Here is a 25,601-nt window from a genome sequence, read left to right on the forward strand (position 1 = left end):
CAGGTATAGAGAAAACTTAATTCCGGGCTTAAAATAAAACAAAGGTTATTTGAAACCACTTTCACTGGGTTCAGAAAACAGGTTAACTTTTTTTTTTTTTTAGTTTTTTTTTTCCAACGTTTTTATTTATTTTTGGGACAGAGAGAGACAGAGCACGAACGGGGGAGGGTCAGAGAGAGAGGGAGACACAGAATCGGAAACAGGCTCCAGGCTCTGAGCCATCAGCCCAGAGCCCGACGCGGGGCTCGAACTCCCGGACCGCGAGATCGTGACCTGGCTGAAGTCGGACGCTTAACCGACTGCGCCACCCAGGCGCCCCAGGTTAACTTTTAATGACATCTTCAATGACTTAACAGATGACGAATTAGGAAAACAAATGGCATGGAGTTTACTGTTTTGACTAAAATTTTTAAAATGTGAGAATGGGTTTGTTGTTCAGACGCTGAACTCTGCTCAACAGTCCAAGGATTTTACAAGTGGCCTTTGTTACTATTTAATCCCCGAAGATAAGTGGGCAGAAGTGCACGTTCAAGCTGGCTTGCCAGTCTGCATTCGAGCTGCTTTTGACCTCAGACATACAATCTGATGGAATCTGGTTCTCGGACAGCTCAGTGTGGGATGCTGGGACTTCCTTCTCAGAGGCCCTTTTACTGGCTGAGCCCCAAGCTATAAAGGTGGTTATGGCAGCAGCACGGCTCGGGGTGCAGGCCTGGGGATCCCTGGGGCTTCCCTCTGAAGTCCCTTCTTGGTCCCCTGGCCTCAGTCTTGCATGCCTCTCAGTCTTTGGATCTCAAAGTGTGGTCCATGGATCAACAGTGTAGCATTTCCTGGGAACTTGTTGGAAATTTGAAATCATGGACCCACATCCCAGACCAATAGGATCAGAATCTTCAGTTTAACAAGAGAGCCAGGCAATCTGCGTGTACATTAGTTTGGGAGTCACTGCTCCAAGAGGTGCTCCAGAGTGATTTCTGGAACACAAATGCACCCCTGTCATTGCTGATTCAGCATGCCCAATGGGGCCCTTTGCGGGAGGGCCGCCTCTCCTGCCTCACCTCCTGCCTCTCTCCCCATAGCCCTCTACTCTCAGTGGTAAAGGCTGAGTTCACGCTCTGGCTCTGCCACTTACGAGTCATATCATCCTAGGCAGGGCATCTGACTTCTATGAGCCTCACTTTACTCATCTGTAAAATGGAGACAATAACGGCCATCACACAGGTCTGATGTAATAATGGCAGGAGGACCGGACTCTCATTCAATCTCGTTTCTTCCCCCGCCCTCCCCTTCCCATGCATTCTGTTGACTGCTAGCATCTTTGTGAACACACATTTTTAGGAATCACAAAGCAAAATCAATTGCCTTTGGAAGATCCTATGTAGTACGGTGGCTAAGAAAAGCATGGACAATGCAACCAGTCGGGCCACGGTTCAAATTTCTACTCTCTCGCTTATTGCCACATTTCTCTTTGAGCCTCAGTCGTCTCCTCTGTAACACGGGGTTAACAGGAAAGTGATGTGACAATCCAAAGAGGTAAGTAATGCACGTGAAGTGTCTGACACACAATAAACACTCAGCTGGTGACAAATCTCAGAACTGTTATTATTATGACTACTGTTACCCACCCCCATTAGCACAGAGAAACGGTGGGGAGGGTGGAAAATACCATGCAAATAAACTGTGCGGCCACTCTTGAAAAAAATATGGAGTTTCCTCAAAGAGTTAAAAATAGAACTACTTACGACCTAGGATTGAGTACTATCTACTCAAAGGATACAAAAATACAGATTTGAAGGGGTACATGCACCCCCATGTTTATAGCAGCACTATCCACAATAGCCAAATTGTGGAAACAGTCCAAGTGTCCACTGACTGATGAATGGATAAAGAACAGACGGTATATACATAGACAATGGAATGTTACTAAGCTGTCAAAAAGAATGAAATTTTGCCATTTGCAATGATGTGAATGGAGCTAGAGAGTATCATGCTAAGCGAAATAAGTCAGTCAGAGGAAGACAAATATCATATGATTTCACTCATGTGTGGAATTTAAGAAACAAAACAAACAAGAAAAGGGAAAGAAGAAGAGAGAAGGCAAACCAAGAAACAGACTCTTAACCTTAGAGAACAAACTGATGGTTACCAGAGAGAAGGGGTTAAATAGGTGATGGGGGTTAAGTAATGCACTTGCTGTGTGTGAGTACCGGGAGTTGTATGGAAGTGTTGAATCACTAGATTCTACACCTGAAACTACTATTGTACTGCATGTTAATTAGCTGGAATTTAAATAAAAACTAAAACAAGAAAATGGGGCGCCTGGGTGGCTCAGTCAGTTAAGCATCCGACTTCGGCTCGGGTCATGATCTCGCAGTTCGTGAGTTCAAGCCCCACGTCGGGCTCTGTGCTGACAGCTCGGGGCCTGGAGCCTGGTTCGGATTCTATATCTCCTCTCTTTCTCTATCCCTCCCCCGTTCATACTCTCTCTCTGTCTTTCAAAAATAAACAAATATTAAAAAAAAAAAAACGCCTACCACACTGTATATAAAAAAAAAGGAAAAAGAAAATACCACAAATACAAAGCACTATTTAATGCTGATATTCCCTGTACTTCTTTAAGACAGCCTTAAGCAGCCAAGTTAGTCCTGACAATTAGCGCGTCTCTCTCTGCCTACAGAGCATTGCTCTCTACGTTACCCGTGGTTGTCCTTCACCTGGCCCACCTGCCCTCTCTCAGCACAGGCTGGCGAGGGCACTCATGCTACTTGGTCTGCAATGGCTGGGCAAGAAACAGGAGCACAGCCTGCTCATTTGTAGCAATGCTTTTCGATCAAGGCTGCAGTTTGGAAGCACCCGGGGAGCTTTAAAATCTACTGATGCCTGGGTCCCGCCCCACTGACATTCATTTGATTGATCTGAGGCCTGTCTAGGCTCTGGGACGTTTTGAGCCTTCCCAGGTGATTCTAATATGCAGCTGGGGTTGAGAGACACCTCTCTCATCTAGAGGACAAGGAGGACAAGTTCTAGAGAACTCCCTACTGGTTTACACACAGGGAATTCCTTCTCTAATCTCCGCCCCAAAGGGGGGCCCACAAAGAATGCTAAATTTATTTAGAAAGCAAAAGCCTCCACTCCCAGAAGCCATGAAACCTCAAATGGACCCAAAGCCAAGTAATTGAATCCTTGATTGATGGGGATATTTTTGTTCTCTTTATGAAAACAAATTAAAGCAGTTCAGCCTCAGGAATTTAAAGACTAGCTTCCATGGGCCATTTTGGCCACTGCGTGTCCCTCTTTCCTCACCTGTTAACCGCCCCCCATGCCCCCGTGGGTACCCAGAGGCAGTGGAGTGCCCAGAGACAGAGTGTGAATCCACAGGTGGCCTGCCTCCTACACAAGCCAGCTCACACTCCAGTTACTAAGGACAGGCACAGCAGAATGGTGTGTTTGAGAAGCAGTTTCATCATTAAAGATTAAAACCAAAAAAAGATTTCCAATTAATCAGACACCTGAGTCCCTGATCCTCGCTTCCCCCTACCCCAATTATTTACTTCACCCCATGAGGAATTCCAGGCCCCAGTGGGGATTTATTTTTCAGGACTTTGCAGAACAAACCAGGCAGGCCTCTGCCTACCCTGTTGACGCAGGAGTTATGAGTGGCTCTGGAAGTCAGTTGGCCCTTGGGTGGCTGGCTCACCTGTGTCCAGAGTGGCCTGACGGGACAGGTGTGACCTGGGCCACAGGTGATGAGGAGGCAGAGGAGTTGAGATTACGGGGACAATTAGCATCATGCCTGGACCAGTGATTCTCCCCTGGGCTATGGGTGCAAAGCTGTGAACACCATCCCCTTTCTCACCTGCTCAGAGGTGCCACTGATGGGAGCCTGCTGTGCCCGTGGGCAGAGAAAAGGTCAAGCTGTGAACGCCCCAAACATACCTGTTGCTCATGCGCATTTCCCCCAGCCCCACCCTCATCCTGACTTCTGGGCAGATTCCCACTTATCCTGGTGGGGGGGAGATGGGGGCAGCCCAGAGTTTTCACTGCAGGCCTGCTCAGCCACGCCACCCCCTGGGCAGTTCTTCACACACTGCTCAGTAGGAATGGAGCACCTTGGGCTGAACCTGAGCCACTCACAGCAGCCCCCCAGCATGCAGCCCTGCACTCCAGCACAGCGCCCTCAGGAGCCGCCAGCCCCAGGCTGGATGGAGGGTGGGAGGGTTTCAGAGAGGAGGGGCATCACACTCCAGGAACACCCTTAGCGGTCCAGGGACGAAAGTATGGGACTCTCCTCCAGGGAGCAATGGAGAAGGTGGGGGTCGCAGGGCACACTTGCTTCCTCCATAAGTACCTGTGAGGAGGGGCTGACTGGCACGCGGACCTCATGTAACTGCACAGTAATGAGGTCTACCCTTGGTAATAGGAAAATGGACAGATATGCAATTGGGAGGGATAGAGATAGGGGGAGAGACAGAGAGAGAGGAAGAGAGACACAGAGGAGAGACAGAGAGACAGAGAGAGATGAAGAGAGACACAGAGGAGAGAGAGAGAGAGAGAGAGAGAGGCATCTCTTCTGGGAATTCTTGGAGGGCACCCACTTACCAGTTCCTTCCTGAGCCAGGCTATCGCTTCGTCGATACTTTCAAAGCCTTCCAGCTTCCCGGCGGGCTGCGGCCCAGCAGCCCGGCTGGCACCCCCATTACGTGGGGCATGCTGCCTGGGCTCTCTCTGGGGGGACGAGGGCTCCTCCTCTCCACACTCCCCCTGCTCAGCAGCTGGCCTTGGGAAGGGCCACGTCTGCTCCTCCAGCCTGGCCTGCCATTCCAAGTAGGAGGGCCTTCGGGTCTCCAGCCTCAGTTTCTCCGTGAGTGCCTTCAGGCTCCTGAGGTGGTCATCGGGAGGCAGGGCGGCTCCAGGCTCTTCTTCCCCACCTACCATTTCTTCTACTTGGATCTGGGGCACGGACATTCTAGAGTCTGCTGGGGGAGCCAGACATGGGAGGTGGTGGGGGGCGCTGCGGAAATCTTGGTGGGTGGCAAGGCTGGGTCCAGCTCTGGAATGATCTCATCCAGCTGGGGTGAAGGCGCCTGAGGGCATCACTAGGATGTGAGCAGCTCCCGGAGCCGAGAGGGACTGTGGATGAGCCACGCAGAGTTCCCTCCAGAGCGGCTGTGGAGGTTCAGGATTTAAGATTCTTCCCGGAGTCCCGTGGCTGCCATGCTTCACAAAAGGCAGGAATAGACAAGCGGTAGCAGGAATCTTTGGGGGGCAGATTTGCCAAGAAGATCTGTCAGTTCTGGAGGCACAGGAGGATCAGAGACTGGCAGGGAAGCGGGACTGGGCTCCCTCCACAGGGGAAGGGCAGGTGGTGAGCAGCTGCTGCTGGTGGGAGGCCCTGCAGGAAGGATGAAACGATGTCAGGACGGGTCCCTCCCCTGGCAGGAGGCCTGCCTCATTCCTGAGCTCCTCAGGAGGGGAAACTGAGGCTCAGAGAGGCTAGGTGACAAGGCTGCTGATTACTGGCTCGGGACTAGAAGTGAGGCAACTTCAAAGCCTTAACTCAATGCAGAGAAGTTAATAAGGAATCAAAGCTCTGTACAGTGTTTCACCATTTATGAAACGATTCCACCTCCATTATCTCCTGTAATCCTCACCACAAGTCTGTGGTTACTTCTTTTTGTCCCCATCGTACACGCAAGGAACCTGAGTCTCTGAGAGGTTTATGACTCACCAGAGATCTCCTGGGGATTAGCAAGGACGAGGCTGGGTGGTCGGATTTTGAAGGCTCAGGTCTCTCCTCTGAGCAACGGCTACCTGTGGGTCCCCAGGCAGACCCAGTTGTGCCGCCTCCGGGACCGCTGACCCTGCCTCACCCTGCCCACCACAGCCCCCGTCCACTGGCTTTTTCAGGTCTTACTACACACTCTCAGCTTCTTCCTCCAAAAACAACACCTTACCTCACCTCTTCAGAGGAGGAAGCAAATAAACCTGCAGCAGATGAGGGAAGACCGACCTCACTCAAGGAGGATTACTAAACCGAGCCAAGCTTGTGACTCACCGTTCTAGAAAGATGGGTCTAATATTCACCTGAAATGCCCACACGGCAGAGCCTTATGGCACAGAGACAAGGCTGTGGCTCTCTGATCTGCTTTGGCCTTCCCAACTCTGGAGAGGTGGTCTGAGCTGAGGCTCTTGCCTCCTGTCAGAGCGCACGGTAGGGAAGCAACCAGGCGTCAGAGTCTCCCAGCCATGTCCCTGTGCCCACAAGGTCCAAGCAAGTGGCGATGGGCTCATCAGAGCAGGGCATTTGACTCGGACTGGGGAGAGAAATCTTTGGCTCTTAGGGGAGTTTTAAAATTGTGTGCAGAGGGCATGCAGAGAAAGAATGAACTGGCACGGAACGATGTCCAAGACAAAGCTTACATGAAAAAAACACAACGGGACACTCATAGTCTGGAGAGCACACTGTTGGTGTGGAAGAGGAAGGGAAGGGACAGATTTTTTATTGACTTGTGTGTGCCTAAAAAGATCTCTGCAAGGAGAAAAACTAAAACAAAGAGTTCTGATTACTTGTCTGGATGATGGGAACTGGGCAGGGGTTTGTGGGTGGGCAGGCACAGGAGGAGGCAGAGAATTGGGGAGGGGGAAATCAAAACACAGGCTCAGTCCCCCAGGGGGGACGTGGGGCTTCTTTCCCACCTGGCGATGGAGACACTCGAGGCGCTTAGGCGCCTGGGTGGCTCAGTCAGTTAAGTGTCCGACTTCGGCACAGGTCATGATCTCACGGTTCGTGAGTTCGAGCCCCGCGTTGGGCTCTCCACTCTCAGCGCTGATCCTGCTTTGGATCCTCTGTCCCCGTCTCTCTCTGCCCCTTCCCCACTCATTTCCCACCCCCCAAGTAAACTTTAAAAAGAAGAAGAGAGATTGCTGTCTTTCTGGACTGTTTCTACAATCCCCACCTGCAACGTGATGTGACTTAAGGAAATCTAGCGGCTCTCCCCTTGCTCGGAGCCTGGCCCCCGTTTTGGGACATCCCTGAGGAATGAGGAGAAATATTCTACCCCAACTAATGGCAGAGAAACCTAGTTCTCACCTCTAACCACACTGTTGGGAACCCCCGAGGAACTTCCACCAAAATGGATTCCCCAGGCCCCACTCTTAGGGGCTCTGGGGTGGGACTCAGGCATCACATATTTGTAAAGCTCCCTAGGTGATGTGAGTGAGTGGCCAGGGTCGAGAACCACTGGTCTTGAGATAGAAACACTAGGCTAAGGATCAGATGGCCTAGCTGTAGGTGCTGTCAGGCTTGCTGAGCCTCAGTTTCCCCGCCTATAAAACGGGGGTGCTAATAGCCACCTCCAAGGTTTGGGGGATTGATGGGACTAAGGTTTTCTGCAGGTTTAGCTGCTCTGCAAATATGGGGTGTTCTCTAAGGGTGTTTCTGGGCAGCCTCAAGGTCACACAGACTTCTTTAGAATCTCTCTCCAAATCTAAAGACCCATTGGCAGCCCCTCCCAGACACCTCTGCCTCTTTGCAGAGGTACCAGGATCTGTTTTGAGCGGGCCTCTGAGCGGCGCTACCTTATAGGACTTCTCTCCACTGACAGGGAAGCTCTGATTATTTCCAGTGAAGATTTTTGGAGAGGATCTAATTGCAGGCAAACCATGAGCAGCGCTCCCCACACCGCAGCTGTGTTAGGAGACCATGTGGATTCCAAGTCCCCCTTTTCTCTCCCCGAGCTGCACACTCACCGCAGAGGGCAGGGGCATCCGTGGCCAGAGGGAGAACCTGTAAGGGAAGGGTCTTCCCTTTGGGGTGGGAAACAGCTAGGACTCGATGACTTTGTGTGGCCGCCTCTAAGGGCAGGGGGAGTTTCTCTTAACTCACAGGGAAGGCCGGTGAAGACGGTGTCAGAATGACTTGGAGGAGGCATCAACAGGAACGCCAATGCGCTGTGAGTCAGCTAGTGATGATCCTTTGATCCTCTGAGCTTACTCGTGTGCGTGTGCATCCTCTCCCTCAAGCCTCATGATGGCCCCGAGGATCAGAGGGGATCATCCCATTTCACAAATGAGAAAATTGAGGCTGGGAGGGATGGAGTGAGTCACCCATGACCACAGAGAGTCCCAAGCAGTGGGACTTGAGCACAGACTTCTGACTCTGGTCGGCCTCTCCACTCCAGACGGTGTGGGTGTTGGGGTTAGACGCCCCCACCCCCACCCCAGGGGCCCAGTTCTGTGATCTTGGACCCGTCCCTTCACAACCACTCTGTGCTTCTGTGTCCTCTTCTAAGAAGCGGGGGTAACCAGGACTGTCTACGTAATTTGCTGAGCTTGGCGCAAAATGAAAATGCAGAGCTCCTTGTTAAAAAAGTACTGAGAATTTGAAGATGGCAACAGGAGAGCATTAACAAGCCTGGGCCCAGTGGGGCTGCCTGGGTTCCTCGCTCATGAAACCGGCCCTGAGGGTAATAATGTCCACTTCCTGAGTCATTTCAAGGACTAAAGTAACAAATACTGAGCCCTTCATGGTACCTGCTATACAGTAAGCTACAGTAAGCCCTAGACAAAGTTATACTTTAAAAAATATTCTTCTTTTTTTTTTTTTAATGCTTATTCATTTTTGAGAGAGAGAGACAGAACGGACACGGGGGAGGGGCAGAGAGAGCAGGACACAGAATCCGAAGCAGGCTCCAGGCTCCGAGCTGTCAGCACAGAGCCCTACACGGGGCTCCAGCCCATGAACCGTGGTATCATGACCTGAGCTGAAGTCGGACACCTAACCGACTGAGTCACCCAGGTGCCCCCCCCCCCAAAATATTATACCTAAGATGATGAGAGCTATCAGTGCTACATCAGTCAGATTACCACATAAACCCCTCTGTGCTGCACTGAGCAGTCACCCTGTTGGTCCCTGACCTGCACCCTACATCCTTCCCTGGAAGCCGACTGAGATGAAGTCAGCCGGCCCCACCTCCCCCCAGAGGTTCAGGGCTCCTGCTCAGATTCTCCCCATGCGGCGGTGACTAGCAGGCCTGAGACAGGAAGAAAAACAGCCCAGCTTAGGAAAACACCACTCTGTATCCCCACTCCCTTCCCTCCCTGCTCATATTTTAAACACCCCTGTCCACAGTTCAGGATCCCCGGGGGGTGATCCAGCCTTGACAGTGTGTTATCCACTTGGTAAGAGCAAGGGCAGGGGGCCGAATACCTCAGCCCTGGTCCCAGATCTGCTACCCATAAACCCAGTGCATGGGCTCAGCTCTCTCCTCTCGGCCTCAGTTTCCTACTCTGTACAAGGGTGCTTCCTACCCCAACCGGCCTTATGAGGATGGTGGGAGGATCAGTTGGATTGTACATGAAAGCTCTCTGCAACCTTTGAAGAGCTGTACCCACCTGAGGATTATTATTATCATTGAGGCATGTGTGGGGTGTGGAGAGGTCTGAGTCAAGGACTCATCCTGGGATCACTACATCCCTGTCGCATATAGCAGGCAGGGACAGAGCCCTAGCCTGCTTCCTGTGCCCTCAGCACATCCAGGTGGTGAGTATTTGCTGAAAAAGGATCTGTTCTCCGGTCTCCTGGTCATCAGACGTTGTCCCAGGGAGCGTACCCTCTGGATGCCCCGGTGCCTGAGAGCCCCATATGGAGCTGTCCCTCCCCTCCAGCTGGGCTGCCGCGAGCTGAGCCGGAAGGTCACCCACTCAAGTCACTCCAGGGATGTGGGCACTTAGTGGGTGCTGAGCTGGTGGAGAGGTGCCAGCCGAGTGCAGGGGAGCAGAGGCCAGCACTGGACAGCTTTCTGGTCTGAAAGGGCAGTAGGGACAAACCAGGGACTCTGGAGTCTAGGCCCTGGGAGGAAGAAGCCTCTGACACCTGGGCAAACAGGCTTTCTTTACATCTAACATAAGTCCTTCCTGCTCCGAGGAACACATTTTCTCTTACTCTGAGCTTTGCAAAGGCAGACAGCCCAAGGAGGAGGGAAGCCAGAGGATGCACCCAGAAGAACAAGGCCAGACCCTAACCCCACCAGGCCCAGGCGTGCCCTGCCAGGCGGGCCACCCGGCTGCAGGGGAACATGAAACTCCCCGCAGCAGAGGACAGGCCTCAGGGGCGCATCAGCCTTTTTGGGCGGTGACATGCCAGCGCCTGGGGACGTACACGGCACAGGAGGACCGCTGCTCAAACACGCTCCTGGCTCACTCTGGCCCATCATGGTTGCCACGAAGGAGGCTGTGCCCGCCTTAAGCTAATTCCTGAGCCGCTGGAGGAGCCAGGTGGGTGCAGCTCAGTCATTCAGCCAATTATGACCTGGTCTCGTTATGACCTAATCTGTTTACTTGGACGACTTTCAAACCCACTTCCTAGATGGACTCCGTGGGCAGGGAAGGGTACAGGGACTGCTAACCCACTCTCTCTGTCTCTGTCTCTCTCAAGGGTGAAGGTAGTATGAGCCTGGGTAGTTTGGTGGCTCCCACTCCTTACTGCTCTCCGTTCTGAAAAACTCAGAAGCCGCCCTCTCCCTGTCTGGATCCCCAGACTCGTGCCTGGCCCTTCCAGTCCGGGGTTCTTTGCCAGAACTGTTCCGTTTCTTCTCCAACGCCCCTGTCCCAGTGAGTACCACGTTCTCTGGCACCCTCGTGGCTTTGTACAAGCCGGTCCCTCAGCCTGGAACACCCTTCCCTCCCTTCTACCCCTCATTGCTCAGGGGTTTTCTTTTTCCGGAAGTCTTCCTTGACTTGCCCAAGCTGCGTGTGCCTGGGATGCAAGGAGAGCATGTCGGAGAAACAATTATGTCATCACAACATTAGCTGACACTTACTCAGAGCGGACCACACCAGGCATTGTTCTAGGAGCTGTACATGTACTAACACATTTAATCATCACAGCAACCCTATAAGGCAAGGATTAGCATGGTCTCCATTCCACAGATGAGGAGACTGAGGCACAGAGAGGTTGAGTAGCTTGCCTGAGGTCACAGGACTAACGAAGGGGAAAGCTGGGATTTAACCGCTGCAGCACAGCTCCGGGCTGGCTCACAACCCAGCCACAGAACTTCTACAGGACACTTTCCTGATGGTTCCTCTACTGGACTCTGAGCTTCATGAGGGTGAGAACCAGGCTTCGTATCCTGGAACACGTAGCACTTAACACCATGCTGCTCTCTCTAAATGTTTATGGAATGGGGACGCCTGGGTGGCTCAGTCAGTTAAGCATCTGACTTCAGCTCAGGTCATGATCTCACAGTTCGTGGGTTCAAGCCCCGCATCAGGCTCTGTGCTGACAGCTCAGAGCCTGGAGCCTGCTTCGGATTCTGTGTATCCCTCTCTCTGCCCCTCCCCAACTAGCGCTCTGTCTCTGTCTCTCAAAAAAAAAAAAATAAATAAAAATAAAAATGTTAAAAATAAGTAAATAAATAAATAAAAATAAATGTTTATGGAATGAACCAGCCAAAAGAACAGATTCCTCCCGGCCCCCACCCGGTGCACTGTGGCCTATACTTGCTCAAGTCTGAGCCAGTCTGGATGGGCTCAGAGAAGCAGAGGGGACCTGGTCCTGGTACCCTCACCACCCATCCTATGAGACCTGCCCTGACCTCAGAATCCCAGACGCAAGCTGCCAGGCCCTAGGAAGACAGGAATAGCTTTGTCTTGCATCAAGCACCAGGACTGGGAGATGGCACGAAAGGCATTCCAGCATCACAGGTGTAACTGGAAGACCTCTCCTGTGTCCAGCATCACAAGGTGATTTCTACCCAGGGTCCTTTCCCTCTTCTGGAAAGAGCATTTCTTTGTGTGTTTCCTACGGGATGGGCATGCCCTCTGTCCTGAGTAGGTGGTCACCTGACTCAATCTGGGCTAATCAGAACTCTCCTAGGTTTCTGTACCCGAATTATCCAGAAACCAGCTGTGTTCCATGCTGACCTGGGGTTGCTGGGGGCCATCTTGCTCACCACAGGGAGAAACTGTGTTTCTGACATTTATAACCAACATAAGCATGCGTTGGACAAAGAATATAAAACAACACAGTGGATATTTGTTGGTATTTGTCTTGTTTGTTTGACTTATCCTGTTTTCAGGGAGTGCCTCCTTTTGTGCTGGACAGCAGGCAGGTTGGGTACCTCTGCTTCACTGGAAGGGGAGGATCAGATCCTCCCTCCTTCCTGTCCCGTGCCCTGACAGCCAGGTGTGAGCCTGTGACTTGAGCCTGGCCAGTCAGATGCCCAGACCCAGGCCTCAGGATCTGGTGTGTGTGAGGCCCAGATGGAAAAATGGTTAGGATTCATTTGTGGCCGCATGAGCCTTGGAGGCAGCTGTGCACTGCAGATGAGGTAGCATCCTCTTAGCCAGACCATCCCTGCTAAAGGATTGTTGGAGGGTGTGACATATAATAAGAAATATATACAGTGTTTGGTTTCCATCCCCAGTTTCTGATACAGAGCTCCTAAAACCCTTGGAATTTCCTAAGTGATAAGAGCATAAGAATATTTCTTGTTGACATATCTGGGTTTTGTTCTTAGTTCTTGAAGTAGCTCTAGAGCCACAGAGGTGAAAGGAGTGTCTAATTATTCATGACAAGCCCACTTTCAAACCTACCAGAGTTTATGTTAATGAGGCGACTCTTGGAAAGCTCCTCCCCCCCACCCCCACCCTCAGCATGGGGCTGCTTGTCACTCTGTGATGAGAAGGTTGGAAATTTTAGGCCCACCCCTGCCCTGGGCAGGGGAGGGATTGGAGATTGAGCCAATCACAAGCAGCTAGTGATTTAATCAATCATGCATACCTAATGAACCTCCATAAAAACCCTAACTGAAGGAGTTCAAAGAGGGGTTGGTGCGCATATGGGAATTCGGGAGGGGCACACCTGGAGGGGTTCTACACCCCATCCTCACACCTTGCCCTATGTACCTCTCCCTTTGGCAGGTAAATGTAAGCAAATGCTTCCCTGAGTTTTTTGCTAAGCCATTCTAGCAAACTTAGTGAATCAGAGGTGGGGGTTGGGGACAATTCCCAACTTAGAGCCAGTAGGTCAGAAGTACAGGCGACAGCCTGGGACTTGGAGTTGGCATGTGAAGTGGCTGCCGTTGGTGGGACCGAGCCCTCGCCTGGCAGGATCTGACACCAACTTCAGCTAGATGGTGTCGAAACGGAGCTAAATCCGACAACACCCAGTTGGTGCCTGCAGAGAGCCGGAGGGTTGTGTGGTGCGGAAAACTCACACATCTGGAGTCAGAAGTGTTTTGGGGATATATTGTGAGTAAAAACCTAGCACCCCACTGAGTTTGTCTCAGGCAAATAATTTAATTCACAGAGCTGTGCCTGCCACTCTTTGTGTTTTGGAGCTGTCTTGGCTCTTCCTGTTTTCTCCCTTGGGTCTTTGCCTCCTGCCAGTTCTGGAAGGGCTGTAGGTGACACTGTTTTCTGTCGCTCACAACCAAGAGCCCTGACTGCAATGAGGGGGAATGCAGAATTCATTTGGGGAGACAAAGTACATAACTGAGGGCTAAGCAGTGTCATAAAACAGCGTGACAACCACAAAAAAATCTCCCCTCCCCACATTTCCATGTGTCCCTCAGAGCAGGGTGGTCCCTTCTCTAGTTGAGAGTCACAAGGGCCCCTGTTTGGAAAGTGAGGCTCTTGCAGTGTCATCCTTACTGCAGAGCTGTGGTGAGGCTGAGAAGAGGAAGAGTGAGGGAAAGGGCTTGGTAGACCATGGCATGTTCAATAAACTTAAATTAAGGGTGGCCCAGGCCACAACTCACACCTGAATTTATCTCTTTCCTTTTCTAAAGCAGCTAATTCTTCACCCGCGCCCCCCCACCCTCCCCCACCCCCCGCCCAGGTGGGTGAGGGGTCAAGAGGTCTGGGACGTGGAGGCGGAGCTTTGACGAGGCAGGCTTTTCCGGCTAGGTTTAACCATAAAACCCTGATGCTTATCTTAATCAGAGAGCCCAGGGCCCCCACTCAGGCCTGACCTCCGGGTGGTGGTGGCCCAGTAAGGCAGTGAAATTCTAGTCCGTGTTCTGCAGACTTGCAGGAGTGCTAACACCCAGGCTGAGAGGCCCGGAGGGGGTGGGGGGTACACAGACCTGCGCCCTACAGAGCTGCCCAAAGGAGCCAGGGAGCTCCAAGGAGCTGCCAGAAAGCCCGTGTTTTCTCTCCTGTCAGAGGTTGCCATGGTGACTGAAGCAGGAGGGGACACCCGCTGGTCTGGCCCTACATAGCTCATCTTTATTCCATGTCTTGGTCTGAGTCGGTGTCTGGAAGGGAGCGCCTGAGATGGGGGAATGACATCTTGCACAGACTGGATGGTGGGTAGGGGGTGAAATGTGCTAGGACATTGTGTGGGGTGTGTGTGCGTGTGTGTGTGTGTGTGTGTGTGTGTGTGTGTGTGTGTGTGTGATGGGTTATATTGTCGCATGTGTGTTCTGGGCATGTGGTCGGGGATGACGGTAAGGAAGGGGGATGTATCCTGGGTGTGCACATCAGTGGGGTCTTCCTCAATGCCCCCATGATCTACGGACAGCTCACTTGTAAGGGGAGAACCTGGAAGAACCCTTCATTTTCTACTTCCTGGAAGTCGTCTGTCTGCTGCCTGGATGACTCCTCCCGGCAGCAAGCAAGCCACTGTGACAATCCAGCCATGTCTTCTAAGAGTCTGGGACTGTACTCCCTGCCCTGCAGCCTCGGTTCCATCAATTGACTTCTGCCTGATCTCATGCACCCACTTCACTCATGTCTGCTCTGATGCTAGACAGAGACCGCACAGAGACCGGCTCTGACCATCCTATGGAGATATCCTCCCTTCATTTTAATTTGTAGCTGCTATCACTCTCCATATAACTCTGATGTTATATGTTGATTTGTTTACTTGTTCAGTATGTTTCCCCCACTAGAATGTAAGCTCCGTGAAGGCAGTGATGTTATCTTGTTCACTACTGTGCCCCTAGCACTCAGAACGTAGTAGGTGCTCAATAAACTTATTGAATGAATGAATGGCCTGCCTGGGACCTCCCTGCTCCTCACAAAGACTAAAGCTCTGCTTTAAAGCTCAGCTGAGGGGTTGCTCCCTCTCAAAAGTTCTCTAGGACACCTCACCTGCCGGGTCATTTTTTCTCTGAATTCTCCCGGCACTGGTTTCTGTCATGCTTGCTCACAATGGCCTGTTCAACCTTGAACTGTGGGAGTGTCCCATCTCCCTGACCAGATGTCTAGCTCCTCAATAAGAAGAGTGTTACTTTCTCTTTTGTGTCCTGAACACAGGCTCTGCAAACAGTAGGTGCTCCATAAATGCTGAGGATGACGATGTTGTGAATTGGTGAACACATTCTAGCTGGAGTAGTTCTACCTCCACACCTGTCCAGTAGAAGACCTTCTGCAAGATCATAGGTAAGACTTTCAAGGTCAGAATGTGTCTGAATTGGTGAGCAAGTAGCTTGGGGAGCTGGCCTCAACTTTATGTTTTATCCTTCCCCCATGACCTCATGTATGACTATGACTAAGTCTTTAAGCCTATTTCAAACACCACCTCATTCTACATGTTCTTTCTGAATGGAACTGATTGCTTCTTCCCCTAACAAAATTTTTTTGAACTTTTCTGCACCAACTAGGTTTTAGGTAATGACCATTTATCTCCTTGGACCACATTACTTTGTTACATTTATGATGTACCTGTGAGATGGACAAAAATGTCTTCAGCATCCCTTCTGTGGGGACTATTCCTGTGTCATTTCAGTGTTCAGAAGGGACGGTGAGTCATAGATCCCTGCCCATCACCCCCATCCCCAGGGGTGCTCATGTGACCCAGACTTAGACATTCATTTGAGCCCTTACTCTGGCAAGAGTGACTGGTCCAATGGATGTGTGCATGGCCAACCAGTGCTATTCTGAATATTTTCATGGGATTTAAATATAGGCATCTGAAGAAATAGGGTGGCTTTTCAGCCTGGAGTTTCCAAGGTGCATCTTCTCAGCCTCATGGAGAAAACTCATTTGCATTGAGAAGGAATAAGCCTTTAGGAAGGAGAACCAAAGGAGAGACACAGAGAGAGATATGACATCTTCAGAGCCATTGACCCAACAGTGCCCAAAGACGTAAACCTCCAATTCTATGCACTAATAAATCCTCTCCTTTACTTGAGCTAATTTAAGCTGGACTTCTGTCCCCTGCCACCAAAAGGGGACTAAGTCACCTCCCTACACTAACTGGGATCTGTCTAGGCACAATCTGATTCCAATTCTTCCCCATGCTTCTTATAGCTACTTGCTTGGTATCATCAGTTCAATTTTATTGCGTATTTTCTGTATAAATAAAAGAAATATATAAGAGGCCATTTTCTCTCTATCTGAATGCAGGAATAAAAATATAAATTCCTAGGGGTGCCTAAGTGGCTCAGTCGGTTAAGCGTCCGACTTCAGCTCAGGTCATGATCTCACTGTTGGTGGGTTCAAGCCCCTTGTCAGGCTCTGTGCTGACAGCTCAGAGCCTGGAGCCTGCTTCCCGTTCTGTATCTCCTTCTCTCTCTGCCCCTTCCCCACTCACACTCTGTCTCTCTGTGTCTCTTGAAAATAAATAAATGTTATATATATATTTATATATATTTATATATATATTTATATATATAAATATATATTTATATATATATTTGTGTGTGTGTGTATATATATATATATATATATATATATATATATATATAAATTCCTAGAATCAAGAGGAAGAGGGGGAAGAGAACCATTTTCCAGTGGCTACCATGTACCAGGCACTGTGCAAACATCTAGCTGAAGCCTTGAAATGGCCTGAGATAGGAATAATATTATCTCTACCTGACAGATCATACACAGGTAAGTGAAGAAACCACCATTTCAGCCCAAGTTTTTCCTACTCCACCATTGTGACCATGTCCCCAAAGTAGCTTCATATGTAGAAAAGTAATAGGAACACACACATTATATAGTTTCAATGTTTCAAAGCCCAGGTTCTTAGGAATCCCAGGGGCAAATAACAACATTTAAATATTCTTATGGGGGTGCCTGGGTGGCTCAGTCAGTTAAGCGTCAGACTTTAGCTCAGGTCATGATCTCGTGGTTCGTGAGTTTGAGCCTCACATCAGGCTCTCTGCTCTCAGTGCAGAGCCTGCTTCAGATCCTCTGTCCCCCTCTCTCTGCCCTTCCCCTGCTCATGCTCTCTCTCACTCTCTCAAAATAAATAAACATTAAAAAAAGATAAAGTGGATATTACTATGGCAATGCTTTATTTGCCTAGAAAATTGATCTGGGCAGTTGAGGGGGACGAGACCCGAGCACCTAGACTGCAGTCCCTCTCTCTGTTGACGCCGGTGAGCAAAACTGCTGCGGCATGGGGGCTCTCTCCTGGGCTAGAGCCCCCCTCTGAGGGCAGGGCCTGGCAGTGAGAGGACCTGAGCCTCAGGAAAGTTCTGCCGCGCGTGACTGTGAAACCCTCCTGGACAAGTTACCTGACTTCTTGGAACCTGAGTGAAGTGCCTGGCATGGGAGCATGAGAGACAGAACTCCTTTCTTTCGCCTGTGGTGTTTCTGTTGGGGGGCACCGTGGCTCCCAGGCCAGTCCCAGGGGCAGCTGGGATGCCTGGACCCGAGGCTTCCGGCAAGGGAGGGTGGGCCGATGGGTGTGGATCCCAGTCTGGGACCCCAGCAGGTGCAGGGAGTCTCAGTAGCCTGTGTTCCTCACTCCCCTCCACCTTCCTGCTCCCATCCAGGGTCACAGCGCTGCTGCTGGCAGACGGAATGAGACAACCATTTTGGACAGACCCAGCCCAGGGTGGGAGAGAAAAGAGTTCCTGGCCTGAGAGTCAGCTCCGGGGACCCTGTCCCCATCCCGAGCAACTGCGGCAACTCACCTCCCCCGCCTCCGGGCTTCTGCTTCCCCCCTGCAAAATTTGCAGTTTGGGTGCTGTGGCCTCTACGCTTCCTTCCCCCTTGACATGCACAGAGTCTAGACCACAGCAGCTCATGGGTTGTCACCATGTCACCGAGCTGCACCCATGAGGGTAGGGGCAAAGCCACCCACTTACCCACGCTCCTCTGGGAGTGTCTCTCAGTGAAACTCAGTTTCTCAGGTCCAGTGCTAATGGCTGCACCTCGATTTATCATTCAAAGCTTCTGTTTCCATACCTGAAACCACAAGAACAATCACAAACATTTTTGAAGTCACTCTCTTAAAAAAAAGTTTACAATTTTTCCCCCACACATTATGGTCTGGGCTTGAGAGACCTTCCTGAGAGTTCCACACAGACAAACCGCAAACCAGAGACACTACGAAACTTGTCTGGGGTCACACAGCTTCGTGAGTGGGGTTGGCTGGGCCTGGATTCTTCCTCTGATTCAAATTGAGCTTCTATTGTCTAGAAGACGAGGAAACCTTGTTTCATGTCGTTGGGATATAGTGAGGCAAGAAGCTATAAAAAAAACTCTTGTTAAGACCTTTGCACATTCAAAGTGCTCAGTCCATGCTGAATAATTGATGGGCTCTGCTCCCGGCTGCTCAGAGCAGACGCACAGGCCTCCTGCTACACATAAGGCTGGGAACGTGGAAACCTTGCCTATCATTCTGCCCAGTGCAAGAAGTTGCCGAGAAAATCAGCAAGAAAGAGTTGTGCTTTCCTGTTGCTGTGGGGAGAGGCCGCGGCTCCAGGGACCTGCAGATCTAATTTACTGTCTCACTGAAAGCAGAGAGCTGCTGCAGGGAGGGGGCTGCGGGGCCACCCAGAGTCGACGCCACAGTGTCCTTTCCAAGGCTGTGATGCCCTGGGAAAGGGCTGCTGTGCTCTGACAGGCAGGGAGAAAGGTGCCTGAGAATCCTGGAGTCCCATGGGGAGCGGGGGAGAGGGCAGAGCGGGAAAGGGGGGACAGAATTAGCCATGGGAAATTCGGGAGTCTAAAGCAAAGGTCCTCCTCCGTGAAAACGCCTGACAAGGCAGAGATGCCCAGGCGGGGGCCAAGGCGGCCTGTTGTCCCCCCAGCCGAATGCCACATGTGACCACAGCACTCTTCTGGCCAAAGGCCATGGTGTTGGGGATTAGGGGGCAGAAAGCAGACACAGAGTTGCCTTTAATGCAATTTGCAGAGATCAAAGCAGAACACGGTTCAAGTGGGTGTTCTGGCTATAAAAGTAGGGAACAGTTCACAGTTGACTGAAACTCAGGGTGCCATTTCACAGCTAAAGGCCCTGGGGATGTACACCTTCTCCCTGTGGGGTGCGGCCCACCGAAATGTCCCCCGACTGGGATTTGTCTCAGCCCTTAAACAAGGCAGATTTAGGATTCTCCAAATCCACAGGATAATTGGCTTCAACTTCAAATAAAACAAACTCCAGCTCAAATGGGAATTTGTTTGGAGGATGGGCTTTCTATTTCACTCTGTGCTACAAGTTCCAAAGCCTAATGATTTAGCAAGGACTTCCTAAGAAATTTCATGATATGCTCTGTGCTTATGCAAGTCAGTTCACTTCATGCTCTGTCTGGGAGTGCTTACCCCTCCAGGGATTGAAGGGTCCTTAGAGTTTCCCTGTGTTTGGGCAGGGCCTGTCCTAAGGGGCTGGGGCTGGGGTGGGGGATGGGGTGCCTCCAGCATGGATTCAGCCTGCTGAGCAATGTCCACGCTGTCTGGTGGATAGGGGTTGATAGCCCAGCTCTAACACCTACTCATTCTATGACCTTGGGTAACCCTCCAGGTCTTAAGTTCCTCATCCATGAAATGGGGTTGGTTCATAATGGAACCTACCTCAAAGCTCTGAAGGATCCAGTGAGATAGGGTATATGTGGATTCTTAGTTATGCCTCTGTCTAATAGGACTGTCCCCTCCCGTCCATATCAACACTTGGCTGGGCCTCTCCTTGGCCTGTCAAAGTGGTAAATGGCTACCAAACCGTTAAAGTTAGTTCATGTACATCTGTGTGCTCCAGAATGTTCAGAACATGACTTTATTGTCAGCTCAGTACTCTAGGCTGCACCAAGTATCTTTTCTAATGTGCAACTCTGATCAGAAGCCACATTCCTTGAGGGCAAGACTATTGTCTTATCTGTGATGCAATGACCATTATTGATCTTAAAACCCTTTGTAGATGGAGTGAGATGTTATGTGGTTTCACTAGGCTAGCTGCAACAAAGGTGAATTTAACAAGGGTGCATTCAAATCAGGACTCCCCGCTCCTGGCCAGCAGCCCCAAGCACAGGGTCGGCGTTCCACAGGGGGCTGTGGCAGGTGCTTTGGGTGTCTTTCTTGCTCTCTACTCAACACTGGGCTTGATAATTAACAGAGGAAATGTTAGAAATGCATTCTCCTTAGTGAAAACAGAAGTATTCAAGATATGTGGGTTGGTCAAAATTATTTGAGGCACTCTTGACCTTGAAAGGCAGGGTGAAAGAATCTCGGGAGCTCTCGGGGAAGGTGTGGCCAGGGCGCCTAGAGAGACAGATGGCTGTGACCTCACTGAGACCACAGAACGAGCTTTATGAATTCTGCGGGACTTGTCTGCAAATAAATAGTTGTTCAAAAAATGTGTACATGTGTGGCAGAGTCTGGTCTGAGGCTTGCTTCCATCCAACCTGTTAATGAGATTTGCCTTCACCTTCACCATAGTTTTTAGTGGTTTCTTTCAAACAAGTAAACAAACAAACAACACAGCAAAACCTGAAAGTTATGACCAAATGGGCTTAAGGACCAGACGGGCCTCAGTGTCCCCAAGGCACAGCACACGTAAATGCTCACAGGACTAAGGAGGTACTGTCACTTTTAACTCTCTGGGGGGTGAGGGTAGGGGCACAGTGAGGGCTCTAAGTGGCCTCTCAGTCAAGGATCCCGATCCAGGATCTTCCTGGGTCCTTATCGCCCTGAGAGTTCCCCAGCTTGCCTTGCAGGGCTGAAGTGCCCAGCTCATGTTCAGAGGCTCTGTTGGCTTCCTGGAATGAGGAAACGCTGCTCAGCCTTCAATAAGCCCTGAAACTGTGGCCACAGTGGAGGTTCCTGTCTGGGCCCCTTATGTACCCGGAAAACCAGCTCCTTGCTGGACCTTCCCTTGGAGGTCTCACGGGACAAGCCCTATGAGGAAATCTTTTGGGACCTACTACCATCTCCCACAGTTAGATCAGATACTGGGGAGGGGGATTTCTGGCCGTACTGGAGAGATTGCCTTGAAGAAATAGGGCTCAGTCTGTACCTCTGGATAAGCCGAACCCCTGTCCCTTCCTGGGGCTCTGCAAAGGCTGCTGGGCAGGGGCCCTGGGGTGAGAAGTCCCCTGTTGCTGGAGTGCTTGCTACTCCTCTACCCCTAGGGATGAGAGCCTTTCCTTGGACGGCAGTGCCCACAGGGAACCAGGCTGCTGCTTCATGCAATCTCGTCTCTAAGAGGTTTTTCTGGGTTGAGCATTGTTGCAGGGTTGGCGTAGGGGTCGGGTAGCATTCAGGAAGAAAGCAGATGGTGTGGGGAGTGCAAGCCTCTCACTTCTCCTCTTGCCCACTTCTTTCTCCTTTCCTTTCTCTCCCTAGCTTCTCCAGACAGACATGGGGGGAGGGGTGGGGAAGCTCTAGGCGTTCACACACCAGGGCAACTGTCCTAAAAGCTGACATTTGCAGCTTTCCAAACTCCTATGGGCAACTGGACCCTCTAGGGCAACCCAAACTCTACAGGCTGATTGCCAAGTGCTTGCTAAAGCCCTCTCCCTCCTCCAGGCTCACCCTTCCTGCTCATACCCTCTCTTTAGACCCTCCCCACGCCTTCCAGTTGTGGCTGAGGACGGCGTCAGAATTTGCCTTGAAGCCTTCCTCTCTTCTCACCCCAATACAAATCCCAGTGTACATTTGCGTATTGAGAGCCATCCTGGCTAGTCCTCAGACATTTCCAATCAGGAAGCACTCCCTCACTCCTATTCTGTAAAACGGGGAGCCACGCATTCAGAGTATCATTCATCTTTCAGCTTTGCGAGTAGTTCAACATCCCAGTCAAGCAAAGAGGCATTGCCAGTTAAAGCACAGCTCCCAGAGGAGTCTGAAAATTCCAGATGCTCTTGTGGGGCCACGGGAGTTTTCCACTAGCAAAATTTACCTAGAGGAAACCACCCGAGTGTGTGAGAAGCCTAATAAGGGGTTTCTTCCCCGTGGGCCTGAGGCTCTGTGGGTCTCTCTCAGCAAACAGTTAGGCACCGACTTGATTTACTTCTCTGCCAGAGTCCCTTTTTTGGAGGAAGGCCAAGCTGGTAGGCACAGAAGCGCGACTACTAATTTTGTGGAAATCTATGCGTGTATTTGGGAGGACAAAACAGGAACAAGTGTATGAAAAGTTGGAGGACTTCGGGCGGGCAAAGAGGAAAAGGGGGTGAGGCAGGATCCGTCTCTCCACTTGGGGCAAGTGGGGTTGAAGCGAGCCAGGCCTCACTGCAGGGACTTTCAGGCTACTGATGCAAGAAATGGGTTTCCTGGCTCCACAGGATGGCAGGGGACATTCCCAGGACACAGGATGAGCCCTGCCAGCCAGCTCTCGTTTTCTCTGGGTGCCACCGGTTTCTTCCCCTCTCTGGGCCTCTCCCTCCCGATCTCCTAAAGCAGCCTTCCTGTGAGAGCACTGTCTTAGGAGTCAGGCACGTGAGGCTGACCCTCCCTGCTCTTTCACCAGGCACCTGAGCTGCACAGAGTTAGTGAATCTCTTGGGGTCCCATCAGCAAAATGGGGATGCGATGTCCTCTCCAAGGGCGATTGTGAGGATAAAATGTCCAATGGATGCGAAGCGTTCTCAAGCGGTGCCTGACTGGTAAGTGCACTCAGGAAAGAGCTGTCGTCTTTATCCACTCTAAGTACAGCTAGTGGTTGCTTTGCCAAACCTCTGAAAAACATGCTAGCAGAAACTAGCGGACGTGGTCAGGCTAGAGACGCCATGGTCACCTCTGCTGTCCCAGGACTTTGCCCAGCACTCGCCATCCCTTGCCTGGTGGGTGGCAGGACCATCTCTGGGGCATAAGGAGGAAAGCTGCTTCCCGGCCATGTCTCCCTTGGGCACTTTGGAGATTTCCCTATTGATGGGGACCTGGGCTCACCCCACCTGGGTTTCACCAGGAATGGCTGGGAGTGGATGGAAACTTGATCTGCGGGAACATGCCTGTGGGCTAAGATGAGGTCACGGCCCACCAGCCTGGAACCTATCTGCCTTCCGGACCTTCTCCGGAGGAACCATACGCCACAGGGAATGAAGACCAGATATAGGCAATAAGGGATTATTTTAAAAGCAGAATATCCAACCTGACTTGGTGGAAGGAGACACCTGCCTACTAGCCAAGGACCAAAGACCTTCCTGCCTTCTCTCAGTGAGGGGGTGGGGTGGGGGGTGCAGTCTCAAGGCTGAGCTGCTCATTTCTCTGGGGCCCTTTGGGCTGCGCAGTCCCCTCTGATCACACTGGCCTCAGCCCTTCAGAACACCCAGGGCCCAAGTGCCCTGGGCCACTTCTTCTGAGTTAGGGAGGGCAGGAACTTCATGTCACGGAGCCTGAAGTAGGACAGAAGGGACAGGGTGGGCTCAGAGATGATAAGCAGTCTGGGAGTAGATCTGGAGAGACTGAGTGGGGCTCCTCCCTCTCAGACCGTGTACCCCAAATCTCCATCCAGATCTTAACCGCGGAACGGGCCAGCAAGGAGAAGGGAGATAGAATCCGACAGGCTGTCCCATTCCATACGAGGGAACTGAGCCCCCAGGGGCCGGCAGGATCGGTGCTCCCCAGCCCCCGGCCAGGCTGGTCTCTGCCAGCGCCTACTGTAGGGACCTGCGGCCCCGAGCCCCCGGCCCATCCCCAGCCCGACGCCCAGCCGCGACTCCAGCCTGGACCCCAGCCCTGGGAACGTTCCCGCCCCTGTTGCGAACCTACCTTGCGAGGCGCTCCGAGGCCCTTTCCAAGGGTGTCACCTAGATCCCCGCCTCTTTCTCCGGACGCGGGCTACCCTCGCCACAGCCTCCTGGCCCCAGCCTGCGGGGCTGAGCCGGCTCCTGCCTCCCTTTCTCTCTGCTCCCGTGAATTCTCAGCACTATTCTTTTTTTAAGGGACTTTTTTTTTTCTTTTGCGTTGCGTCAGGGCGGTTGCCTGGCGACGGCGGAGCTATTTCACCGCGAGCGGTTTCAGCCCGATCCCCTCCAGCCTCTCATTCTAGCCTCTCCGCGCGCCGCTCCCGGGACCGGGACGCGCGGGGTCCCGCAGACGCGCAGCCGGGTCCTAAAGCCCTTCCAGTTGCTCGGTCCCCGCCGGGACCTGAACCAGAGCCGCCGCCCAGCCGCAAGTAGAAACAAACCACAGGCGTTTGCCAAAGCCTAGACGAAACCAAACCCAAATATCCATTTTATTATTATTATTATTAAAGCCGAAACCAAAGCAGTTTTTCCCCTAAGCATGGCAACGTGGCTTTGCCAGTGTCAGCAGTTTGCGTGCGTGGAGGGGGCAAGAGAACGACCTTCCAGCGGGCCTGAGCGAGCCTAGAGCCTACACCCCATCCACAGGCGGCTTGAGTTCAGACTACCAGCAGCAAATCCCGTTACTGAGGACCTAACCTACGCCACACCGTCACAGCGACTCTGCAGGACAGATGTGGGCATTTCCAGCTTACGGATGAGGAAACTGAGGCTCAGAGAGGCTAAGTACAAACCAGAGGTTAAGTAGAAACAGACGTCTTCCAGGTCTGTCTCCCAGACCTGCCCCAGAGCATGTGTTTTCCCCACAAACCACAGGGTGCCTGATGACACGTACTAACTACTATGTGCCCTGTCAACCACTGGAGAGAGTTATGGTCTAAGAACCAGTCTGTGCTCCACCAGAGTCTACAGGTCCAGGCACCTACAACACATACAGGACAGCAGCTCGGCTGCCCCATCCTGGCCTTTGGGGTCAGTCCTGACTGGAGACACAGGGCTCCAGTCCAGAGCGGAAGGGCTCCACTTCCTTCTGGAACCCCTGACCTCAGGGCTGATTACTGGAAGTTGGCTTCATTCTTAGGGCAGTCTGGGACATGGCCAAGTTCTTTTCCTAAGACACTTGAGGTTGGCAGGATCCTCCAAAGTGATCTAATCTGCCATCACACTCATACTGGGGGTGCAAGGCGGGTGTTGTTTCCTCCATGGACAGATGTGCCCACGCACAGAGGTGTGGGGCTGCACAGTGACTTGCCCCAGGTCCCATGGGCTGGGCTGCTTGGGACGACTCAGTCCCCACAGATGCCCAGCCCCTGGTGCTGCCCCCTGGTGCTCTGTCCTTCATTGCGGTTCCCCATCTGGGCTCCATCCCACTTCTTCCTTTCTGCCTTCGCTAGGACGTCTGCAGAGGGACTTTGTCCACAGAGACGTCCTGCTAATGCGAGCACCATGCTCACAGGTTCATGCTTCTAAGCTAGCAAGTGTATTTGAATGGGCATTTTTTAGGAGAGTTCTGTCATCGACCCAACCTCTTGATCCTAGAGATATCAATCCGGTCCTTCCCTTTCTTCCCATCCCCTTGGCCATTACCCTGGTGCAGGTCGCCATCAGCTTGCCCCAGCTCCTGCAGCAGGCCTCTTAACCGGTTGTGCTGCGTCCACTCTTGCCCCCACCCCTTGGCCAGTTACTC

At 51.8% G+C, this 25,601-nt stretch overlaps 1 protein-coding gene across 1 annotated transcript in view; it reads right to left on the minus strand.

Moving 5' to 3' along the window:
- Positions 1 to 24,147, minus strand: part of FAM167A (family with sequence similarity 167 member A) — a 43,125-nt gene extending 18,978 nt beyond the window's left edge. The window contains exons 1-3 of the mRNA XM_047857685.1: positions 23,880 to 24,147; positions 18,045 to 18,144; positions 4,597 to 5,389 (exon numbers count right to left, since the gene is read on the minus strand). Coding sequence (XP_047713641.1) covers positions 4,597 to 4,962 — 366 coding nt within the window. The 5' untranslated portion in view covers positions 4,963 to 5,389; positions 18,045 to 18,144; positions 23,880 to 24,147. The remainder of the gene's footprint in view (positions 1 to 4,596; positions 5,390 to 18,044; positions 18,145 to 23,879) is intronic.
- Positions 24,148 to 25,601: the final 1,454 nt, after the last annotated feature.

The sequence above is a fragment of the Prionailurus viverrinus genome, chromosome B1, assembly GCF_022837055.1.
Source record: "Prionailurus viverrinus isolate Anna chromosome B1, UM_Priviv_1.0, whole genome shotgun sequence".
Lineage (NCBI taxonomy): Eukaryota > Metazoa > Chordata > Mammalia > Carnivora > Felidae > Prionailurus > Prionailurus viverrinus.